The 25,014-nt window shown below is 42.5% G+C and overlaps 2 protein-coding genes across 5 annotated transcripts in view; one reads left to right on the top strand and one right to left on the bottom strand.

Moving 5' to 3' along the window:
- LOC127438172 (epidermal growth factor receptor substrate 15-like 1) overlaps nt 1–12,106 on the top strand; it is a 57,641-nt gene extending 45,535 nt beyond the window's left edge. For 2 of the 4 annotated variants that reach the window (XM_051693528.1, XM_051693525.1), the window contains one exon: nt 7,393–12,106. In XM_051693528.1, the coding sequence (XP_051549488.1) occupies nt 7,393–7,539 (147 nt within the window). In that variant the 3' untranslated portion in view covers nt 7,540–12,106. Of the gene's footprint in view, nt 1–547; nt 565–7,392 lie in introns of all 4 variants that reach the window. The other 2 variants (XM_051693526.1, XM_051693527.1) reach the window with 2 other exon arrangements.
- An 8,300-nt stretch (nt 12,107–20,406) lies between these two features.
- Nucleotides 20,407–23,009, bottom strand: LOC127438474 (Krueppel-like factor 2). The gene is made up of 3 exons (XM_051694092.1): nt 22,655–23,009; nt 21,477–22,386; nt 20,407–21,365 (listed from the first exon to the last, which is right to left on the bottom strand). The coding sequence occupies exons 1-3, from the start codon at nt 22,724–22,726 to the stop codon at nt 21,190–21,192; spliced, it is 1,158 nt and encodes a 385-aa protein (XP_051550052.1). The 5' UTR covers nt 22,727–23,009; the 3' UTR covers nt 20,407–21,189.
- Between the last annotated feature and the right edge of the window lie 2,005 nt (nt 23,010–25,014).

Raw genomic sequence — 25,014 nt, 5'->3', positions numbered from 1 at the left:
TAAAAATGGAAGAATGCTTGAGATAAAACCAATGATTATCCCAATTTTTTTATCTAAAACAAATTATAATATAATTTGGAAGCTAGAGTTGTTGAATAAGTTACATTTTAAAATTAAAACTAATGACCAAAAAATTTAACAGAATTTTTTTTTCATACAATGTTTTGTGAACATCCTCCATGGTGGTTTAGCAATGCTTTCATTCACCTGCAGTCAACTTGGTGTGCATGTTACATTGCATATATTAGGGGCTATGTATCATTGTACACAATTTATAGCTATCAGTGAAAAAGCTTGTAATGTCTTTTCCTTCTGTCATTATCTTTCTGCATGAGATCAATGCATGTTTTCACATTTTCCTGTCTATGACATCATTTGATATTAACGACCAATTAAAAAGGTCCATCATGAGTAATCAGTGGTAGTGGTCTGTTGGTGTCAAATCAGCTTCTGTGTACATGTGTGTGCGTGTAGTACGGTGGTTGGTTGTGTGGTGGTTTAGTGTAAATTTTTTTTGTGTTTTTTGTAATCCATTCCTCTTTTGCAGGAACTGAGCGAATTAAGGTAAGATCTGACTGAAAATGTGTCTGATGTTCTTATTTCTATAAGAAAATATTTGTATAATTCTGCTTTTGCAATCCAAAAATAAGGTCACAGAATGTTGTGACAAGAGTATGTTGAAAATCATCCATGCATGCTTAAGTTTGTCATTTCTACTTGGGCAATGTCGAACTGTTATTTTCACGCAAATGATTTAACGATGACCATTATGAATGGCTGGGAAGAATTTTGAATCTTTCTTTTTATCAGATACAGATTACAAGTTCAGTTCCCTATCTGTCACTCACTCGATGTTGTGTCGATGTAGTGACACTAGGGGTCACTCTTGGGAGCCTGAAACACCTCTGATCATTTGAAAAAAGGCCAATGAGAATTGGCGAGTGGAATTTGCATGCCACACCCCCGGACATACAGGTATAAAACCACTCATTCAGATTTTCTCTTCGGAGCCGAGCAGTTGCATTCAGTGCACTGAATACAATTCCTCAAAAAAAAAAAAAAAACTCACCTCGCTAAAGACTGTTGGGTTTGACGGCGCATTTCAGCGGCTTCTCCCCCTCTGTGCCTGTGCAGTACAGAGACCGCCCCTGAGCGCTTCAGCAGAGCAAAAAAAAAAAGAATATATTCTGAAAAGAGTATATTTTCTATTCATAAAAGAGCAGCACACACGGAACGTCTTTTTAAAGATGCCTTTCCGTTTGTGTGTTATTCCTGGTTGCAGTTGCTATCTCTCCGCTTCCGATGGCCACGATCGCTGTCTTACGTGTCTGGGCGCTGCCCAAGCGGAGACATCGTTCATGGATGGATCATGTCCTCATTGCGAGAACATGACCATGGCAACGTTGCGGTCACGGCTTGTATTTGTAAGAAAGCAAGCCACCCCAGTGGCTCCCTGCCTCGGTCCTTCTACCTACGGGTATGAGGCCGTGCTGGTTAGCACTGGGGGCGATTTGGGGACCTCAATGGGACCACCTCTGCCGGGTATCCCCCCATGGACCTCCCATTCCCCAGCACGCTTGCTTGCCCCGATCGTGTGCTCGGACGAGATCGCCGGCTCGTCTCAGGGCAGGTTCGACATCTCGTCTGGGGCCCTGGAAGATGATGAGTTATCGAGCGCAGCATCGGAGAGCAGGCTCGTTCAGTCTGACGCTGAGGCTTCGGCTGGGCTTCCTCTTTTGGGAATGGTTGCCCAGTCTCAGGCCGACGCGGAAATGATGGACATGCTTTCCCGGACGGCCGCGAGCATCGGGCTAGAGTGGAACCCTCCACTCTCCCCTGAACCCTCACGGCTTGACGATTGGTTCCTGGGCTCAGGGCACGGCTGTGAGGCCCCCATTCCTTTCTTCCCGAAAGTGCATGAGGAGCTGACAAGGTCGTGGGAGGCACCTTTTACTGCCCAGTCTCGATCTTTCAGCTCCCCCGCTCTCGATACCCTCGATGGTGGAGCGGCCAGGGGGTATTCAGTGATCCCCCAGGTGGACAAGGCGCTCGCGGTGCACTTGTGTCCGCAGAGTGCTGCCACCTGGCGTGGATGCCCGAAGCTCCCGTCCAAGGCCTGTAGGTTTAGGTCGTCCCTGACAGCTAGAGCCTACGGTGCCGCTGGACAAGCCGCCTCCGCCCTGCACGCCTTGGCTCTCCTGCAAGTACACCAAGCCAAGGCGCTAAAAGAACTGCACGAGGGTAGGTCTGACCCAGGATTGATGCAGGAACTGCACTCGGCGACCGACCTCGCTCTCCGGGCGACGAAGGTCACAACGCAGTCTCTCGGGCAGGCGATGTCCACTCTCATGGACCAGGAGCGCCACCTCTCACTCAACTTGGTAGAGATGCGAGAGGCTGACAAGGCACGGTTCCTTGACTCTCCCATCTCCCAGGTTGGCCTGTTAGGCGACACCGTCGAGGACTTTGCCCAGCAGTTCTCGACGGTGAAGAAGCAGACGGAGGCTATAAAGCACATCCTGCCCAGGTGTGGCTCAAGATCCCGCACCCCGTCTGCTCATCGCCAAGGGCGTCTCCCTGCAGCAACATCTCCGGATCTGCCGCAGCCCAGCCCCGTGGTCCAGCCCCGGTGTGCAGCCCATCGCAGGAAGCAGATACCCCCGTCTCACGACCGGCCGCCAAGAACCTGAGGAAGGCTTCGAAGCACCCCTGAGATGGGCGACCCAGGGGCAAGGAGACCCATCTCTCTGGAGCTGGTGCACAGACCACTACATCCCCCAGTGGAGGGCCGGGAGGAGAATCTTTTGTTTCCTTTTTTGCTGCATGCCCCAGAGGCTGCGGTACCCAAAGGTTCAGCAAAAGAGCTGTTGCACGAATACCCCCACACGGGATTAGTGCCGATGGACCTCGGGGACGAGACTCCTCCTCCCCCCTCCTCGGCCAATCTCATGGTGGACGACAGGAGCCAGGTAAGTGCTTCGATGCCCTCGACTCAGCACGGCCACGGGGCTTGAGTCCTCTCGACGTGGCACCTCAAGCTCCGTCCGACACGATATCCCCTTGGTCCCCCTCGCCCGTAGTTTGGACGCGTGGCTCGCGCTCTCCAACCCGTCACGTTGGCTGACCCGGACCTTCCGACTCGGCTACGCGATTCAGTTCGCCAGGCGCCTGCCCAGGTTCAGCGCCGTCCGCTTCACCTCGGTGAAGGGCGAGAACGCCGCTACCTTGCGTGCGGAGATCGCGATCCTCCTGAGCAAGGGCGCGATAGAGCCTGTCCCTCCAGCCGAGATGAGGAAAGGGTTCTACAGTCCTTACTTCATCGTACCAAATAAAGGCGGTGGGTTGCAACCAATCTTGGACCTGCGAGTACTGAACCGGGCCTTACATAGACTCCTGTCCAAGATGCTGATGCAAAAACGCATTCTAGCGAGCGTCCGACATCTAGATTGGTTCGCGGCGGTAGACCTGAAGGACGCGTACTTCCAGGTCTCGGTCCTACCTCGACACAGACCCATCCTGAGGTTTGCTTTTGAGGGCCAGGCGTATTAGTACAAGGTCCTCCCCTTCGGCCTGTCCTTGTCCCCTTGCGTCTTCACAAAAGTCGCGGAGGCAGCCCTTGCCCCGCTAAGGGAAGTGGGCATCCACATTCTCAACTATCTCGATGACTGGCTGATCTTAGCTCACTCTCGAGAGTTGCTATGCGCACGCAGGGACCTCGTGCCTCAACAACTTAGCCGACTGGGACTTCCGGTCAGCACTGGCTTCAGACTGGAGTCCCGAGATGGAGATGGCGCCGTGGGACAAATTGCGTGGCCATCACGCCGACTTGTCACCGCCTCTTCAGCCCTTGGACCGACCTCGCATTTCTACGGGCAGGGGTTCCCCTAGAGCAGGTCTCCAGATGCGTCACGGTTACAACAGACGCCTCCAAGACGGGCTGGGGTGCCGTATGCTACGGGCATACAGCTGCCGGTTCTTGGACTGGCCTGCGGCTGCGTTGGCACACCAACTGCCTAGAGTTGTTGGCAGTACTGCTCGCCTCGCGGAGGTTTCGGCTGTTGATCCAAGGCAAGCACGTGTTGGTCCGGACTGACAACACAGCGACGGTAGCTTACATCAACTGCCAAGGCAGTCTACGCTCCCATCGCATGTCACAACTTGCCTGCCGTCTCCTCCTCTGGAGTCAGCAGTGCCTCAAGTCGCTACGAGCCACTCACATCCCGGGCGACCTCAACACCGCAGCGGATACACTGTTATGTCAGGTTACCCTCAGGGGAGAGTGGAGACTCCACCCTCAGGTGGTCCAGCTGATTTGGAGTCGATTCGGTCAAGCACAGGTAGACCTGTTTGCTTCCCGGGAATCCTCCCACTGCCCGCTTTGGTACGCCCTAACTGAGGCACCTCTCGGTATAGACGTGTTGGCACACAGCTGGCCTCCTGGACTACGCAAGTATGTGTTTATCCCAGTGAGCCTACTTGCACAGACCCTGTGCAAGGTCAGGGAGGATGGGGAGCAGGTCATCCTAGTAGCACCCTACTTGCCTACCCAGACATGGTTCTCGGATATCACGCTCCTTGCGACAGACCCCCCCCCGGCGAGTTCCCCTGAGGAAGGACCTTCTTTCTCAGGGACGGGGCACCATCTGGCACCCGCGACCAGACCTCTGGAATCTCCACGTCTGGCCCTTGGACGGGACGCGGAGGATTAAGTGGTCTACTGCCCGTTGTGGTAGGCATGATCACTCAGGCTAGGGCTCCCTCTACGAGTGGAATTTTGGCAACTGTTCGCTAAGTGGTGTTCTTCCAGACGGGAAGACCCCCAGAGATGCGCAGTTGGATCGGTGCTTTCCTTCCTGCAGGAGAGGTTGGAGGGGCGGCTGTCCCCATCCACCTTGAAGGTGTATGTAGCCGCTATTTCAGCTCATCATGATGCAGTAGATGGAAAGTACTTGGGGAAGCACGGCTTGATCATCAGGTTCCTGATAGGTGCTAGGAGGTTGAACCAATCTAGACCGTGCCTCGTTCCCATGTTGACCTCTCTGTAGTCCTTCAGGGTCTACGGGGAGCTCCCTTTGAGCCCTTGGAGTCAGCTGAGCTTAAGGCACTCTCTTTCAAGACTGCCCTCCTGACTGTGCTCACTTCCATCAAGAGAGTAGGGGACCTGCAAGCGTTCTCTGTCAGCGAATCGTGCCTGGAGTTCGGTCTGGGTTATTCTCACGTGATCCTGAGACCCCGACCAGGCTATGTGACTAAGGTTCCCACGACCCCTTCTAGGGATCAGGTGGTGAACCTGCAAGCGCTGCCTCAGGAGGAGGCAGACCCAGCCTTGGCGTTGCTGTGTCCGGTGCGAGCTTTACGCATCTATTTGGATCGCACGCAGAGCTTTAGAAGCTCCGAGCAGTTCTTTGTCTACTTTGGTGGACAGTGGAAAGGAAATGCTGTCTCCAAACAGAGGATCGCCCACTGGGTCATTGACGCCATCACTATGGCATATCAAGCTCAGGACGTGCAAACCCCTGCAGGGTTACGAGCCCACTCTACCAGGAGTGTGGCGGCCTCCTGGGCCCTGGCCAGTGGCGCCTCTTTGGCAGACATCTGCAGAGCAGCGGGCTGGGCAACACCCAAAACCTTTGCGAGGTTCTACAATCTCCGGGTTGAGTCGGTTTCATTCTGTGTAGTGGCAGGCACAAGCAGGTAAGTTCCAGGACAGCTGGCAGGGTGTACCACTTGCGCATAGCGCATTTCCCCTCCCTTGAGGGGAAGACGTGCGCTCTTGACTCCCAGTAGTGTTCACAGACGTGATCCCTGGATGACTTCCTCCTTAGCCCTGTGGCAGTTGAGTTTGCGGAGAAACTCGCTGCCGGCTCATTAAGTGCACTGGTAAGGCCCTGTACTGAGGTAGGTGCTCCACATGCGGTGGTTCCCCATAGGTAACCCCATGTGTTTTATCTTCCATAAAAGGGCCCTCTGCTCTGGTCGCCATGCTTGTAGAAACTCCTCCCCCCTTGGGTAGGACCTACCATGCGACTCTCCACATGACATACTTTCGACAAGAATCGGTAAGACCATGTGATGTATTTCCACTTGAAGTACCCCCCCTTCTCTGGGCGGGGTGTGGTCTCCATGGTGTCTTCCCCTTGGACGTGGACACTCACGGATCCCAGTCCATTAACAAAATTCCACTCTTTTTGGGGAGAAAATAGTGGGAAAAGAGGCCTCGGCTGGGCTAGCCTGTCCCTATTTGTTGAGCAGTTGACTTGTTCCTGAAGGACCGTTCAACGCTCATAGCAGTGTTGGCGGAGGTTACATGACAGCCTAATGCACTGGCTACGAGGCACACAAAAGTCTGCCCGTCTTGCACCGCTAGTCCATGTAACACAGTTCAGCTAGTTGTGGCGTTTTGTATAGGGACCCCTAGTATCACTACATCGACACAACGTCGAGTGAGTGACAGATAGGGAACGTCATGGTTACTTTTGTAACCTCCGTTCCCTGATGGAGGGAACGAGACGTTGTGTCCCTCTTGCCACAACGCTGAACTACCCGCTGAAATGGCCGGGACCTTGTCTTGGCTCCTCAGCACAAAACCTGAATGAGTGGTTGCATACCAGCTCCTTTTATACCCGTATATCCGGGGGAGTGGCATGCAAATTCCACTCGCCAATTCTCATTGGCCTTTTTTCAAAAGATCAGAGGTGTTTCGGGCTCCCAAGAGTGACCCCTAATGTCACTACATCGACACAATGTCTCGTTCCCTCCACCAGGGAACAGAGGTTACGAAAGTAACCATGACGTTTCCTTCCTTTACCATACTCAATACATGTAATTATCTTTTGAATTCATTATTTCAAGGTGTAAAAAGTGTGTAATTTCAGCAACTAGCAACACCAAACTGAATGGCAAAAATAATGACGGTTTTCAAAGTTTCAGACACTCCCTCCACCTTAGTTTCACCCCAGACTCACCCCATTGGTTGGGCCATTGTTATTATGTCCTGCTCGGTCGGGTTGTTCAAACAGATTGCATTTCCGTTCGGTGCCACTAGATGCTCAGAAATTACACACTTCACTTTTAAGTTTTATAATTAAAAAAATTTTTTTTTTTCATATATCTTCAGGATTGAAACATGACAGCTCCGTACTATTATATTTGTGTAGCTGTGTATTTGTATGTTCTATCTACATCATTTATGATAATTTAGTAAATTTTATACTATAGTACTTTTAACTGTATATTTAAGCAGTACATAGTGTGCACTATTTTTACATTGTTTTTGCAAATACAGATGTACTATCAATTCAGACCACAACTACAATACCATGTGATTCACACCACTATGCAATCTGGGATTGATGGGTCTTAACATGGCCTGTTCCTGTTTTTCCGGCTCAGTTTGGCAATGAAGCCCAGCAGATGGAGTGGGCGAAACGGGAAAGTGAGAGAGCAGAACGGGAGCGGCTGAAGAGACTCCGGCAACAAGAGCAGGAAGACCTGGAGCTGGCCATCGCTCTCAGCAAGGCGGAGATGTCCAACGCCTGACCCCTCCACCCATCACCCTTCAGATGCACCCCTTTATACACTACAGCGACGAGAGTGTGTGTGGCTGCATCCGAAAGCTAATGGGCCACTCACACCGAACACGTTTTTGCATCCGTATGCAGCATTTTAAATTATTTTTTTCTGTAAATGTGCAAGTCGGATGTCTTTGAACGTTGTGCCGCGTCTCGCACAGGAGCGCCATGTTTAGACGCTATATCATGTTTAAAAGAACTTCAGCTATTAAGAGCATGTCTCGAGACACCTGCGTTTTGTTCTGTTCGTTGCGCTGTGGCTAGCTTTTTTCCCCCCGCAAAACAAGTTTTATCTGAGCGGCTCTTAAGGCATTTGCCTCACTGCCTCAGATAACCTTTCAAGACGCCATAATGTCACGTCTAATCATCTAAAACAAATTTAAGTGAACATAAGACATAACCATTATTTCTCAGTAGAAGTGAAATCGTAATTTAAAATTTTTTAAAACTACACATTTATAAATTAATTCACCACACAATTTTGGAATATTGAAGGCAGCAAAGGACACATCTATGCTGCTTTCAAAACTTTACCGGATGAAGGCATGTCAGTAGACAGCATGTTACACAAATATCAGATTCTGACATGTTTTGATGCCTTCCAACCTCCTACATGTATACTGTCTGTGGTGGCAGCATTTTTTAACTTTAGGACGCAGCCATCGTGTGTGTGTGAGTGATGGACCAAGATGAAGTAAATGCAACGGTAGGGTCCTGTATGGACCTCTATTCTTTTGTTTTTTAATGTTGGGGGGGGGGGTAGTCTTTGGTTTTTGAATCTGCTAATTCACTCTACATGCACTGCATTAACCACTCAGATAGAGTAAATAGTTTATTTAAAGTGTATGTATGTGTGTGAATGTGCATCAACAGAGCCATGGACATTGACCGTTACTGGTCTCCACAGGTCATTATCTCCACTGTGTCTCCCAAACTCGCACAAAATGATGGACTAAAAGGGACTAAGAAACCAGAATAAAGATGTGTATGAGTTTTAAAAAGGTTTCGATCCCAGGTAGAGTCAACCTTGAAACTTAAATTACCACAGTCCCTATTTTCTCTGAGCCCTTATGCAAGGCATTTAATTCCAGGTTTTGAATTGGTCGATTTGGATACAGAGCGTGTGCTAAATGATAAGTTACTGGCTCTAGCTGTAGTCAGTATGGTACGCACTGGAAGTAGAGCAGCACCTTGCAGACTAAACGTCTGTATGAAACTCTTGAGGTTATGTAAAGCTGAATGAGTTATTCTCTGTTATTAATTGTCGTTTAAAGCAGAGCCGTTTGATTCAGACTGGAAAAAAGTGAATAAGATATATCGAAGTAAGTTAGAGGAGAACGTTCACATAAAGTAACTTGGAAAAGCTACACTGATGTTTTTTTATTCTTAGTTTATTTTTTACCCCAGTATTAAAAGATACCTAGCTAGATTAAGAAGGTTGAGGCCACAATGAGCACGTTTACATACAACGCAATACTCTGATAACTATCAAAAATCAGCTATCAAAAATCATTCATAAAAGCGACAATGGAAGAAACCTGCGTTTACATGAGATTTGAAATCATTCAGTCATTCTGTTTTTGACGTCAAAACGTAAACAGTCATGCACACAACACTTGCACACGTTGGATATACTGGTAAAGGTGTTTACTTGAAACGCAAAATTGGGGAAATGAGCAAATATCTATGTACGGCGATTGTTTTTTGCTTAAACAATTTATGACCTTACCTCAATGAAGGTACGCCGTTTAAGGCGTTTACATGATGATGCACATTGTTTGTTTACTAAGCATAATTGGTGGAAGAATGTGTGTAAATAATCTCAGTGTTGCATAAACAACAACAGCTAACGCCTAGATGTTTGCTATTAAGATTCATCGCTACTTAGATTTGCAGTTTCGTTGTTTGAATTCTGTATTTATAGCAATTTGAAATAGTTGATAGGATAGGGTAATCCATGGGCCTAAAAGCACAATTCTGTTGTGGTGCAAGGCTGTAATATCGCTTTTGCAAAAAGTTAACCTGAATGTAGGCCCAGACAGAATTTGCTAACTTTTTCCCATTTTCTGCACTGTCTTTGAGGTAAAATTTGCATGATGGATTTCAATATGATAAAACATGTTAAATGGAGTTAAGAGTACCACACTTTTATTGGTAGCTGAAAGCGCAATCAAATTAGCAAAATGTTTAATAAACAAACACGCAAGTGGCAGTTATTTTGCGTAAGTTTGCAAATGATGGTAAATCAGATGTTGCATAAATATACAGAATTTTAAGTGGCGCTCCAACACAGTACATGGGTTTTGAAATAGACTTTTACTTGCTGGGTTCCCATCCAACAATTTTTATGCAAATTTAACATTTTTGTTTAAGAAAACCTGAATGGAAACGCTTGATGTGCGCATAAACACTCAAAACTTTATGCGCTGGGCAGAGGGGGATTTTCTGTAGTTTCCCATTAGTCAAAATGCATATTTAGTTGATGGAATTAGTTTATGATGTGCTTTAACCATTTGTGCACGAAAGGTTTGACTCGGCACGCAGTTGTTCAAACAAAGCCATTCACATTCGGAAGTGTTTAACCCACAGTTGGTCATTAAAGTGGGTCCAGACAATCTGCCAGAACAGTTTTTAGCGCGGGCCCTCCCGGGTATACGGAGGATGCTCTTAAAAACATCTAAACTTGCCGCAAATTTGCCGCTCGTTATTTTCACATGCAAATGAGCATTTGATTCGCAGCAAATGTCTGCCAGAAGATTTGCAGCTCTTCACCAGTAGTGGTGTACCTCCAACAAACTTTTGGCTACAATGGACAATTTGCTTAACTCTCGTTTTTTGTAAGGGTGGCAGCAAAGCAGCTATTTCAGCCCTCATTATATGAGATATTACACACTCATTCTTCGATGTCTCCTGGCAGCATTTAATAAATCATTGTACAAATGTACAGTCACTCTCAAGGTAATGCGCATGACGTAGTGGATGAAAAAGCACAATGATATGTATTTTCTTTAGTCAAGTTTTTCTAAATGTGCTTAAAAAATGCTAAACATTTGGATGGAAACCCAGCTACTTTGTTTTGCTGATGGCATATTCCTAACCTTTAGTCAGTATTGAATTAAAATCTTGTTTTTATCGACTTAAACGTTTTGGTGATGGTACTGCCTGGCATGTATTTTTTATGAATTATCGTAATACTCTTTAACTCTTGAAATCCATCTGCTGTTCTCCAACGGTAGACACTCTCTAACTGGTACTATTAACATTTTTTAACATTCACTCATTCAGTCTCATTTGAACAGCTGTTTCTTCTTTACTTTGAGTATTTTAAATGACTTCTGAGTTTGACGTGATGTGTGTCGATCATTTCTCTACAGGCAAAATTGCTAATTGTAATTTTAGCCTGTGTAATGATTGATACCAGGTGTCCAATAATTTGGACAGAAATGTTGCGTAATGTTAATAGGAACAACTGTGACATCCATGTGTACTGCTAATTTTCAACTATACCATCTTTTTCTTGTTTTCTTGTCTTGTTTTTGGTTTGTTCCTCTCTTTCTTTTTATGTCCAATCAGCTTGTGATGTTTTGACCTCAAATAGCTGCTTGACACTCCTTCGTCATGTTTGTGTCACACTAAACAGTGTTACACTATCTTATTTAAAGTATGTTAAGTGTATGTACATTGGGTCTAGCTCACACTGGAACTCTAGTGCTGTAGTTTTTCACATGAATAATCCCTACCTGAATTTGATTACAGTAGTACACTAATCTAAAATCAGCTTTGTCATTTGAGAATTGTAACAAACTGTAACTACGTCTTTCAGACTGGAATCAAAAGGGAGAAGAAAGAAATATAGGTTTGGAACAACATAAGGGTCCTAGATAAGGATGAAGTCAATTCCTGGCCTATAATTGATCTTTAATGCTGTAATGTAGGCCAGAAGTGGGCTTTATTCATGTTTAGGGCCATTGGTCTTGGCTTTTCTGCCTTTTGTGCAGAACAAGTGGAACTATACAACAAACCTTGTGTTCTGATCCATCTTTCAAACATTGTGTTGTAGCGCCTTTTATGCTGGATTTGTCCTGTATACCTCCTTTGTGCAATAGTTTGTATATTTTATTTGTTGTAATACCTGTAAATTAATTTCAAGTTTTCATATCCTGTTTTGTTATCCATGTTTTTTCTTAAATTATTTTTTATGTTGGTGTCATACTTAAGGGTGTATGTCCTGTGAAGCTCGAGCTAAATGCATTCCTTTTTGGCCTGCCTTTAACCCTCTCCTATGTAGATAAGACAGATATTAACCTCATTAAGAAATGCATAAAAAAGTATACATAAACCATGTATGTTATGTGTTATATTTGTCCGATGAAACTGGAGTAAATGCACACGTGTAACTCGAAACATTTTAAGGATTTCAGACTGCATTGATAGTGACTAGTGATGCTTGGATTCCTTTGGAAATGTTAATGCTCAATATGTTGTCCCTTGATTTCACAGAATAAAGAAAAGATAACATTTCAGATACATTCATACGTCACCCTTGTATTCACTTCAAATGTATTTAAGAAACTTGAAGGAAGATGGAAAACTTTCAAATTGAGAAGGATCTAATACAGTGAAAGGCATTTGGAAACTCAAAAACATATGAATGTCATTGCATTAAATAACAAAATATCAAACCAAGTGGCATTTATTTTAAAGAAAGCACAAGCACACTTTTCAAGTTTCTAAGGTTTTAAATTATAACACAATAGATAAAGAAATAGTCTCTGTTTGATATATGGTAAGCTTAATTGACAGCATTTGTGGCATAATGTTGATCACCACAAAAAAATATTTCGACTCGTCCCTCCTTTTCTTTAAATAAAAATACAAATCGAGGTTACAGTGAAGCATGTACAATGGAAGTGAATGGGGCCAATTTTTGGAGGGTTTAAAGGCAGAAATGTGAAGCTTACAATTTTATAAAAGCACTTACATTAATTCTTCTGTTAAAATTTGTGTATTATTTGAGCTGTAAAGTTGTTTAAATTGTCAATTTTACAGTCGTTTTAGGGTTTACGGAGTTACATTGTCATGGCAATGAAGTTGTAAAATTGGCTAAAACTTGATTTGTTGATTGAGCTTAACTTGTATTAAACCCAGAATGTTCCTTTAAGACATATAACTCACTTAAAATTACCTTTGGACCAGCTAATTACAGTAAAAGTAATTACAAAAATTCTCGAATTTATTTTATTTTTTTTTCTGAAAATGACGTTCATACAGTTTTAAATTTGGCCTAAGTGCCCAAATACTTTCTGGGGTCACTGTATTTAGGTTTGCAGTCTGATTTGTTTGCTAAGTAGGCCTAGGGTGTGAATGTAGACCTCATTTTCTTTGCTGTACAGCATAATTTTGCATATTTAGTAGCATGGCTGTAGCTACTACAATTCAAAGCCTGAAAGTTAATTAAATGAATGATACTCGGATATCTTCTACTTCCCTAAAGGGATAGTTCACCCCAAAATTTAAATTCAGTCTTTGTATACTCACCCCCTGTGTGTTTATAACCCCATATGACTTTCTTTCTTTTTCTTAACACAATTGTGAAAACATTTTGTGCTCATTGATGTCATACAATGGCAGTTTATGGTGACCACCTCTTCAAGCTTCAAAAGAACACAAAAGTATAATTCAGAAGTCTAATAAATTATTCCACGAGTCTCATGATTGTTATGAACGCATACGATAAGGTTTGGTGCGAAACATACCGAAATCGAATGTATTGTTTAGTATAACTGTTTACTGACCGCTATTCTCCTGTGTGCATTCATGAGTCTGCAGCTCTTTGCACGAGATAGTTATGCAGCACGCGCGAGATGGGGCGTTCAAGCCAAAACTCATTTTGTTTCACTTCCACAGGACCACCAGCGATATTAACAACAGAAAACATAACATAGTTGCACACAAACCAGAGAACAGAACTTACAAACATGTCTGAAGAGTTTGTATTGGAAGAATAGATGACTTTTCAAATCCAGCCTTATGTGGTTGAAACAGAGTCCTCCATCAAACAGAGAGAGATGGAGCTGAAGGTAGCTACAGTCACACCGTGTCCTACTCAGACGCCAAACGACACACAATAAAATTTATCTTTTCTATGTTAATCAGAGTTTCTTGTCCTAAGCAGCGATCGCTTGGTTTCTATATCTGGCGTCAATTGTCTGTGTTCTGCGACTGCTTTCGGGTCCTTGAATAAGGTATAACATGCGAGTAAGGGCAGCCGGTGGAGTTTCTGGTGCCCCCCTAGGGAGTTGGTGCCCTAGGCAGACTGTGTAATATGCGTATAAGGAGCGGCTGTACATGTAGCTACCTTCAGCCACCTCCATCATACTTTTTGATTGAGGACTGGACATTGAAATGCATCTATTCTTCCAATACAAACTCTTCAGACATGTTTGTAAGTTCTGTTCTCTGGTTTGTGTGCAGCTATGTTGTGTTTTCTGTTGTTAATATCGCTGGTGATCCTGTTGAAGCGAAACAAAACGAGTTTTCACTTGAACGCCCCATCTCGCGCGTGCTGCGTAACTATTGTTGCTCTTGTGCAAAGAGCTCTAAGACTCATGAACGCGCACAGGAGAATAAAGGCCCAGGTATACTTCGTTTTTGTGCATTCCGGATCGCCTCGCGCCCGGCCGACCGCGTCGCCTTTCTGAATATACTTTGTGCATGTGCAATACAACTGCTTTGTGAAACTCTTTTAGTACGGTCAATGGCCAGCGCATGCGCAGACGACGTGCACGGATGAGGAAATCTAGGCAGCGCGCGGTCAAGCATACTGTGCGCGGAGGGATCTGCAACGCGCACACCCAAAGTATACTTTGGCCTTTAACGGTCAGTAATATTTTTTACTAAATAATACATTAGATTTCGGTTAGTTTCATACCAAACCTTATTGTATGCTTTCATAACAATAATGAGTCTCATGGAATAATTTATTAGACTTCTGAATTATACTTTTGTGTTCTTTTGAAGCTTGAAGAGGTGGTCACCATAAACCGCCATTGTATGACATCACTGAGCACAAATTTTGTGTTAACACAAAGAAAGAAAGTCATATGGGGTTATAACAACACAGGGGTAAGTAAACAATGGCTGAATTTAACTAATCCTTTAAGGGCTTCCTTGTAGTGTAATTGAACTTTCCAATGTACAAAGAATGTCTTAAAACTCGAGAACCTGCACATGGAATGTTAACCATAACGGACCAACAGGAAATTCCTAGATTTAGTATTAGTACCTGCATGTGTTAGCTAGTGGATTTTGGGCATCAAACCCCTGGAAGTGGGCCAAGCAGACAGATACTCTTGCCTTTCAGATTTAACTTGAGATATTTATTCAGCATGCAGCTTCCTTTTAAACTCATTTATAGTGCTGAGTAAAAATATCGATTTTCCGATTAATTGCAATCTTCATTTGAACAATCGCGATATCAATTCCCAAGATCGATCTTATACTCTGCCCTCTATAATGCAAGTAAATCACTCACATATCCAGCCAAATTTGGCAATATGCGACAGAAAACGTATGATTAGCGACTGGCTGGTAAATGTTCAGATTTCACTCGCCAGTGATTGAGTAGTATAGTAGCGAAGATGTTCAACACCATGATTTTTTCACTGCGTATTGAGAGTAAAAGTTTGGTTTGATTTGTTGCGTGTAATGTGTGTTCAAAGACAAGATCCACGCAATCCATTTTCATTGAATAACGTCTCTTTTCAGACCGTTTCTGTTCTTTACAGTCAGTTGTTGACCAAAAACTAACAAAAAAATTATCATTTAATTCTAATCACACATAGTATGGATGTGGTAAACTCCAATTTCATTAATATGCGCTCAACAAAACACTTTTGTAAGATGCTCGCTAAACTGCTACTATTCTTAAAGAGACAATAGTGTTTTAGCACTGATGAAAAACAAATGATAAAATACATTTTTTTACATTAATATTTCATAATGTACCTAGTTAGAACAGACATATGTAAGCAAAATGGACATTTTAACTTATATACACCCAAATTAATCAGAATCGAATTGAGAGCTTGAGATTTGGAATCAGATTGAATTGGGGAATCTGTAGCAATACCTCGCCCTTCTTAATTATTCTTTTCCCGATGCTCAATTGAGCATGTTGGCTGCTATCTGCAGATAAACTCAAATGTTTTAGTTTTAGTTTACACATGTCTAACTAGAATTCTTAAACCCTGGTGAATGAATGTTTAATATACAGTAACATACAGTATATAACAATAGGACATTATAGACGGCAAACCTCTCCTTACCGTACATACATATGGTAGGAATTTCTGTAAATCGGCACATACTTCCAGTCAAGTGAGACGATCCAGGTGCCAGTAATGTTATATTCTGTTTTACCAGAGCAAGGTGAATATGTTAAATGCGACACACATGTACTTCTAGAGGTCTGGAAGGGGTCATTAGTATTGGTAATGAGATCCTCAGTGTGTGCTCACTTGGATGATTGGATACGAGGGGACCCTTCGTGGTCATGAGCGTATTGACAGCTGGCTGGGAAAAGTTGGCCCGCTCTTACACGGAGAATTACTCAGAAACTGTATTGATTTAAATCAGCATGTTGACTAATCTGAGCCCAATCTGCTTGTGAGGAGCTCCAGATGCGAGTGACTTGAGCTGGATTGTGTGTATTTAATCAGCTGGGTCTGCGCTGGGAAACAAGGGCTCTCCACCGAGTAATGTTGCCCCGGGGATGTTGTGGTGTGCACTGATGGACACTCTTGTGCGCTCCACCAGGACCGTCAGCAGAGGTATGCTGTGAAATCTAAGCCAGATGGCTGCTTTCCATTACGTTGTCACACAAATGTGGTTTTGCATCAACCATGGGGATTATCGTCTTCCAATCTTTGTTTTGCTGTGCTTGGACGTGACTTTGGAGGGTTGACGTATAGTATTATCACCTTCCAATTCAGGGACTTTTTGATCTGGAATGATTCCGATGTATTCAATGTTGGGGAGTAACTAACAAAAAGAAGCGACGCTACTAACCTAACTACATTTTTCAGTAGCGTGACAGTAGCCTTATTCAAAGTGCCATCTTTAATTTTTGACGGGAATGAAAGTGAGGCTGTGTGGGATAGACTTACTCTAATCTCTTCAATGGGATGTACTGTTGTTTAAAGCGAAAGCGTGTAACTTTGCGTTAAATTAATTTCTGCTATCCCTATCCATATAGTTTAATATGCAGAGACAACTAAGCAAGCCAACAGTAGGTTAATTTCCTCAAAAACTATAAACAGTCTCTGTGGCGCTATAATAATTCCTCTGTTTGCTTTAAGCGATGCACTGAGCCCGACACAACATAAGCGAGTTCGCCCAATTAGTAAGTATAGTAAGTAAGAATAAAATCCTTCATAAAAGAATTCTAAGCCATGAACCAAACCAACCAGCTCAAAGGTGAATCACAACATTTCAAACTTTTAGAAGCAAAAAAGTATTTGAAAATCGGACAAAAAGACAAAAGTACAAGACTGTGTACATACCGTCTTTCACAAGGGCACAAACTAAAATCCCATGAAGCACTGCAATTACGTAATAGAATTAGAAACTATAGAAAAATATAAAACTATTGATTTTAGGTTGTTGATTATAAGTATAGAAACAATATAGCTTACGTTTATTGCTAAATATTCCATTTTATACAAATACATAAGTAGTTTGAGGGTGAAGTGAGACCGATTCGTTCGCCTCATTCACAGTGCGTCATGGGAGTGGGCGGTCGCTTCCGGGCTTATTTGGCGGGCTTTCTTGGCCACAGTTCTCTGATTGGTGGATCTTTCTCTGCAGGACCAAGGGTAGTGTAGTTGTTCACCAGGAACTCCACTATTAAACACAATTTTTAAACAATGAACTTGAAATAACGTGGACTAATGGCTTCAACAGTAGCATAAACAACCGATGAACAACCTCTGTGCTCATGGTAGGCCTGTCTTTAAAAGTTTGTAAGTTATTAGTAAAAATCAATTAGTCTACGGAAAGTAAAAGAACATTTTTACTTCCGGAACCAGACTGTTGCACTCTGATGACTCAACCAATAGCGTGAGTTGGGTGTGAGACTATCTGTTCGATTAACAGGACAGGGGCATATTCGGAAAGTTGTTTGAAAACAAATGTTTAGTTTTGCAGTTCTGTTCAGTGCCGCAGAAATGACACACTTCAGCTTTAAGAGTTTTGGATCATTCAACTGACAAACAATGAGAGAAAAACTCAAATAACCATCTAAAAATTGTATTAGACAAAACTAGTTGAAAGATGTAAAAAAAAATATATATATATAACGAGTTGTAAATTGAATGTTATATAGGAGATTTATAGAAGAGACACTAAGTCTATTCATCACAGCATCGTTTTAATACCCATCAAAAATCAAATATGACACTGCTGTAGATAAGGTCTATCCAGTAGACTAGCGAGCAACATTTTCCAATGAGTTTTAAGCTAAATGTTTAGTGAAGTGCTACGGTTTATCACTATATTTCGACTTGGTTATATAAAATAGGTAGGTTTATTAGTTTATACTCAGTATAAATTTTAAGTTCAATTTAATGTCACCCTAATTAAATTTATAGGAGGTGATGTAATTTAATTCTGCAATCAGAACTACTAATTATAGAAGATTTTATATATATATATATGTAGTGTAGCTAACAATATTTTTTAAAGTTGTAATTATCTTGTTGTGATGATTCCTATATGGAAGTCCAGCAGGTGGCAAACTCTTCCCATGATATTCCGATGCTTTCCAAAGGAATATGTACCACAAGTACAGCCTTTGTGACTATGAATGCTATAAATTATGTACTTAAGCAGCTAAATTCATGCTATATAGACAATTCAACAGAAGCATCCCATCTTATATTACGCACTTCCCATGTTACAAACTTCCAGTTTTGATCTCAGATTCTTTTAATTGTTTTTATTTAGCTCATTAAAGGGATAGTTGACCCCAAAATGAAAATTCCGTCAAAATTTACTCAACCTCATGTTATTTTCAATGACCTTTCTTTCTTATGTGGAAACAAAAGGAGATGAGGCAGAATGTTACAGCCTCAGTCACCATTCACTTTTGTTGTATAGAAAAAAAGATGCAGTGAAAGTGAATGGTGACTGAGGCTAACATTCGATCGAAATTTAATCCATGAGTGGAAGTGTCCAATAACAGGGCGGTTACTGAGATTAAGCGAGTGGTATTTGACTAGTTGTGTGATTCTAACATGGCTGCCCCCATGAGGGGACCCTCTCCATGCAGAATAAAACAGCTTTTATAAGGTTACTGATATGACTGGAGTCTTCATTTTAATGTGAGTGGTCATGATTTCCTACATATACTGCAAAATTACAGTTCAACTGAGTGCACCTTTAAGGGTGAAAAAAGTTGTTTTAATGATCCGTCTTTCCAGGTGATGCTATGAAGATCAACACTGGAAGAGGAAAGATCTAGCCCACTGCTTTGAGGCCTTTGCGACTGGTCTCCTTTGAAGAGAATGAAAAAGATTTAAGATTTTGTTTTTCAAAAGTGTTTTTGCTGCTCGCATGAGGAAAAGCCTCAAGACATAATTAGCTCACACTTCCAAGAATGTAATAGATTTTTGATTTGTCTTTCCATATTAAGTTTGAGAAGTAGTCTGGCTTGAAGTCAGATGATTAACAGAATAATAAATGTGTAAATGAATTCATATAAGTGTCATATGTAGGTTAAAACCGCTTCCTAGGTGAATAGTGCCAGATCTCAGGTATCTCAATAGATGTTACCTTGCTTTTTTGTTTTGCTGTGGACACTATGACGTTCATCTGAGGATTAGGGAATGGTTGTAAGCTGAAATGCTTTATATTTGCCCAGCTGATATATCAACTATAGAGCAACTCCGAAAAGTGATCTGAGACCAACCTGAAAGTGATATGAAAATGTTTTTCTTACTTTCAAAGTAAGCCATCCATTGACACAGTTTTAGTTCCTCTTTTCCTCAAAATAGACCACACAGTGAATACCTCTTATACAAGTGAAAGGTATCATATTTCCACTGCACAGGGCTTCAAAAACACAACAGAAAAATCTAAGCATATTATCATACAGTAGTAAGTTAAGAGCTCTGTTTTCCACTCCATCAGACACATTAATCTCAGAAAGGTCAGTGGCTTATTGGATGGTTTTGCTGATGTGTGACCTGGATGCACACACTGATTGCCCCTTATTAAGAGATGGATGAGTAAAATGCTCAAGTGTTTTTGTTTTCCTGTGTTTTAAGTGTCCAGAGAACTTTTTGTTTAATCAAGAATATTTTATGCAAAACTTAAATTTACATGAAGATTTTGGTGCCAAGTACCCTTGAACTCTTGAAATGACTATCAACTTTTACAGAAAATGTCATATCTTTAAAATTTACAGCACCCAATTCACACTCTAACTTAATGAAATTCCAAAGTTGAACCCTCTCAACTGTAGATATCCCACACTTTCTGTTGTTTTCCCAAGAAGACAGGGTCCATCTCTCTTAAATTTTGGTGTAGCCCTCTGCCCAGACATGGCTATATTCACTCTCAACAGTTATGTAAATGTAATGTTTATAGGCCTAGCCACAGCCCTCTGGCATGGTAATATTGCAGCTGTGAAAGATTGTTTTCTCCCTCAACCCCCATAACATACTACAGTGCTAGGAATATGTACATTTTAAAGTGTACAACTGATTAAAACATTATGTCCAACCAGAATAAATCTGGAATAAAGGAGAAAACTTGTCAAACCAAGAGACAGATGTTTATATCTCAGTTAAATTTAATATATACATTAAGTACAATATTTACAGTGTATAAATTATGTACAAGTCATAAAAAGTTTGCTCCAGAACAACTCACATAGCCCTTATCATGTCATTTAAACACGGGACAGTCTGCAATGCACATTAAAAACATATGAATTGTAAGAATACGTTAGAAAAAAAGAGAACAACCAAAAGACCCTGATTTTTTAAATGTTTATGTCGATAAATGCACAAATAACTTCAAATATTCACTTAACGCCCCTTTGTTAACTTTTAAGGCAGTTTTGAAAGAGAAAAACATTGTCTTATAAAAGCTTATTTAGTTTCTTGAAACAATAGCATACATTTTGAAAAATGCCAAGAAGAAAATTGGCACTTGTGAGATGTATACATGTATAAAAAGGCTCTATCGTGATGTTCATAGTAGCAACATCATGTTCACTTACACATTTAAGTGTTATTGTCTGATTCCAGTTGTGTCTGAGGTTTAGGTCCAGCCTAACATGAGTTGAACTTATTATTTTTGGCATTCTTAAAGCTTTTTGGGAAAAAAAATAGATGTATATATTTATCTTGATTTGAAGTGCAGAACCAGCTACATTGCAAAAGACTGTATGGCTATAGGATTCAGCAATAGGTCATGTCAGTTCATGTTTCCACCTTAGACTATGGCTTTATAAACAAACATTAAATAGATGGGGTAGAGAAAATGCTTTCTTCGAACATCATCCGTGATGTTCATTGTTCAGTGCATTTAGTCCAAATATTTGAGTCCATTCCTACATATGGCGCTTCATATGGAGGGCGAGATGGTCAGACCTAGAGAAGGCGCGCTCGCACAGGTGGCACTGGAAGGGTCGGTGCCCGGTGTGTTTGCGGAAGTGGCGGGTCAGTTCGTCAGAGCGGGCAAACTTCCAGCCACAACCTTCCCAGCTGCAATGGTAAGGCTTTTCACCTAATAAAAGAGACAAAACGTGTCACATGAAAATTTGTTCGTATTTAGGGTCCAATTATTAGTGGCGTGATGCAAGATGCAAGAGCAATAATTGAAGTGACATTTATTTACCTGTATGTGTTCTGTGATGCGCCTTCAAGTGGGAACTCTTGGTATACGTTTTGCCGCATCCAGAAAAAGTGCAAGTATGAGTTGCCGTCCGTTTCCTCGGCCAGGTGCGTCTTCCCCTCTTTGGTTTGGTGTCCATCTCCAGGGGAGATGAAGGAGGCGTCAGAAGTACTCTTTGGTTGGCACTGGGCATCCTGAGCCCATCGTCGCACATGCTGAAGTGATGCGCATTTGGGTACGATAGCTGCATCTGCGGAGGCACGGTGTGGGGGAACCCCGCACTGCCTTGGTAACCCTGTGTGAAAGTCATTGCATGGCACATCTGTGACTGACAGTCCGTGTTGATGAGCTCCGCAGGGCTCTGCGGTGGGGTCATGCTGCCCGCACCCTGTGGAGAGTTGGCCAGCCTCGGCTGCTCGTACGACCGCATGCATGCACCACTTCCCTCCTGTTTCACTTTGGGAACCATTCCCCTAACAGGTCCATAACTGTCCATGCAGGGCTCTACTTTGATACACTCCGAAATGTCCTGATTGGGGAACACAGACCTGACCAGGAATCTTCCCTGGTTGTTGTTGGGCAGAGATGGCTGGCAGTAGGCGTCTACGTCGGATTGCAGAAGCTCTGCCATAAGGCTGGTACTGTACGGTGGTGGTGATGAGTTGATCTCAGGCACTGAGTAGCTGCTGGGAGGCACCGGTGGGTTGTACATGTTTCTGGACTCTTGCATTCTGTAGTCGCCTCCCAAGCCCAGTCCGAGATTATCAGAACCAGCGGTGTTGGCCAGAATAAACTCCAGATCCAGATATTTATCGAGATCTTCGTCCTCTGTTGATCTGCAGAGGTTGTCCATGTTTGAAATGTCAGCCAAGCAGCTGGTATGCATGGATCTGTCCAATTCCTCCTTCCACCTCTACAATGAAAAGAAATTTGTTAACAATGCATAAATAAATTATGTAAACTCAACTTAATCTAGTTATGTTTAGTAACATTACTTAAAATGTTCAGTTGAGGCCTAAAAACTCAATTTATTCAACTTACTGTACTGCAGTAATGTTTCAAAGCATTCTAAAAATGCCATTTTATGCACGTGCATGTTTTCTACTAGCTATAATGTATTAGAAACCATAAGTTTAGTTTAGTTATGCTTAACACAATAATAATAATAAAAAAATACTAACGTTTTCCCAGCATTTTCCCTTCTGTGCTGAAAATGTCGAAATTGACGGTAAAATCGTTCCACTCAAAGCCATTTCCAGTTGTCCCAGTGACAATAAAAAATCAAGACCAGTTTCAATTCCTCGAAGAAACTTTGGTTGTAGTAAACTACAACTCTGGTTTCTGCTCTTACACACTCTGTTTCAAACTCATGTAACAAGTATGAGTGGTGGAAGACCTTATCTTATAAATATCACGGCAGTGGAAGCTGGACCAATTGTACGAAGCGGAGGAAATACGCACTACCCGTCCCTAATTTTAGCCCCGGTATATAGCTGGTGTCCTCTTCGGCAAGTGCGCCTTTCGTCTTGTGTTGGATGGTGAGTGCGCACCAGCTCTCTTCTTTAAATCCAATCCACTCCACTCCACGCCCCCTCGATTAAAACGAGTTAAACTAGTACAACACGATGCGAGAGCCCTCCTCTTCTCTCTCTCCTGCCTTTGAGGGGGAAAAAAGAGAGGAGAATGGGAGAAAAGTACACATCATTAACACGTTGTTTCAAGATGAAAGTGTCGATACCAAATGCGCGCGCCAACTGTAAGCCCCCGAGACTTATAAACAAAGGGGATTATTGCATGAGGCATTATTGCAATTTAGAAAAATACAACTTTTTTTGGCTCACGGTGAACTTAATCAAATACGCCGCAAAAGCCAGTTATTTACCGCGGGTAAAGGTAAAAATACCCTTTGTTGTTTTTATTTAACGACAGCTTGAAAATTGTGATAAAATACACCAATGTGCAATAACTTCGAATGTAAAAACTACATACATGCAGTTGTTACCTTAATGAGCCATTTCTACCTGATTAAACCTTTAAAATGACTAAAAATTACTCGTTTGTGTTATGCAGTCAGATCGATTTAGTCACATTTATGACTTAAACAAAACCAGTTAATTTAGCACATTTTCGCGTTAAATGACATACAGCTACTAATGATAAGAATGATCAGAACAAACAAATCTTCATAAAAAATAATATATATATATATATATATATATATATATATATATATATATATATATATATATATATATATATTTGTTTTTTGTCTAACGCACGCTATAGGGTTTATTAGCAATGTCGCGAATTGGCGCGAAAATTTCAACGGCTTCTAACTGGTTCACGCAACCCGAAAGTATGAATTGTCTAACTTTTTAAAAATTTGCTTTGATAATAAATAAATAATGACACAATGTCTGTTTTATGCTGTCTTGAAATTATATGTTGTTCCTCACACCTGCAGCCAAAACTTTTACCTATTGAATTTGCATAACTGACCAAAACATTAACAAAAACGCGTCTGGTCGTGCTTTTTAAAACCCGTGAAACCACCAGGCGCCAAATGTATCTGTAGTATCAAGCTCTTTCCAAAGCATGTGCTATTAAGCACTTAAAACCCCTTTCATTTGCAAATACAACTGGGCAGCAAAGGGGGGCTGTGATTCTTTGCCCCATTGGAAATGGTAATACAAAGTAGTTGAAGCCTTTGTAGATTTTTTAGATTGCAGCAAATTTCAAGGTCTAGTCACCCACAAACCAGTGTAAAACATTAACATAAAACGTCAGTTTGTGTGAAATTACATCATTTCTTTATTTTTGTGTGTCAAAAGTAGCACGCAACTGGTGAGAAAGTTAAGCACAAGAGGTCAAACGAGATGCCAGCCGGGTACGACATGAAAGTGCATGCCGTTCAAACAATCCAAGATTAGTTTCTGCTTTGATCATTTTCTTATATCCTTTGCACTTTTCCAAGAAACAGAAAACATGATTCATAGCTAATTTTAGAAGTACTGTGTGTGGGGCAAGTAAAGACGCTGACTACCACACCTGGAGTCTTGAGTTCGAATCCAGGGTGTGCTGAGTGACTTCAGACAGGCTTCCTATGCAACCAAATTGGCCCGGTTGCTAGGGAGGGTAGAGTCACATGGGGTAACCTCCTCGTGGTCACTATAATGTGGTTCTCGCTCTCGGTGGGGTGTGTGGTGAGTTGTGCGTGGATGCCGCGGAGAATAGCATGAGCCTCCACACGCGCTAGGTCTCTGCGGTAACGCGCTCAACAAGCCACATGATAAGATGTGCGGATTGACGTCTCAGACGTGGAGGCAACTGAGATTCGTCCTCCGCCAGGTGGATTGAGGCGAGTCACTACGCCACCACGAGGACATAGAGTGCATTGGGAATTGGGCATGCCAAATTGGGGAGAAAAGGGAAGAAAATCCCCCCCCAAAAAAGAAGTATTGTATGTAATTTGGGCTGCATTAACCACAGAATTCAACTGTTGATGATTTAAAAAATCCAAGATGAGGGTGCAGTTTTATTA

The sequence above is a fragment of the Myxocyprinus asiaticus genome, chromosome 49, assembly GCF_019703515.2.
Source record: "Myxocyprinus asiaticus isolate MX2 ecotype Aquarium Trade chromosome 49, UBuf_Myxa_2, whole genome shotgun sequence".
NCBI classification, from domain to species: domain Eukaryota; kingdom Metazoa; phylum Chordata; class Actinopteri; order Cypriniformes; family Catostomidae; genus Myxocyprinus; species Myxocyprinus asiaticus.
The sequence above is the reverse complement of the archived record's forward strand: the minus strand, read 5'-3'. Positions and strand labels throughout refer to the sequence as shown.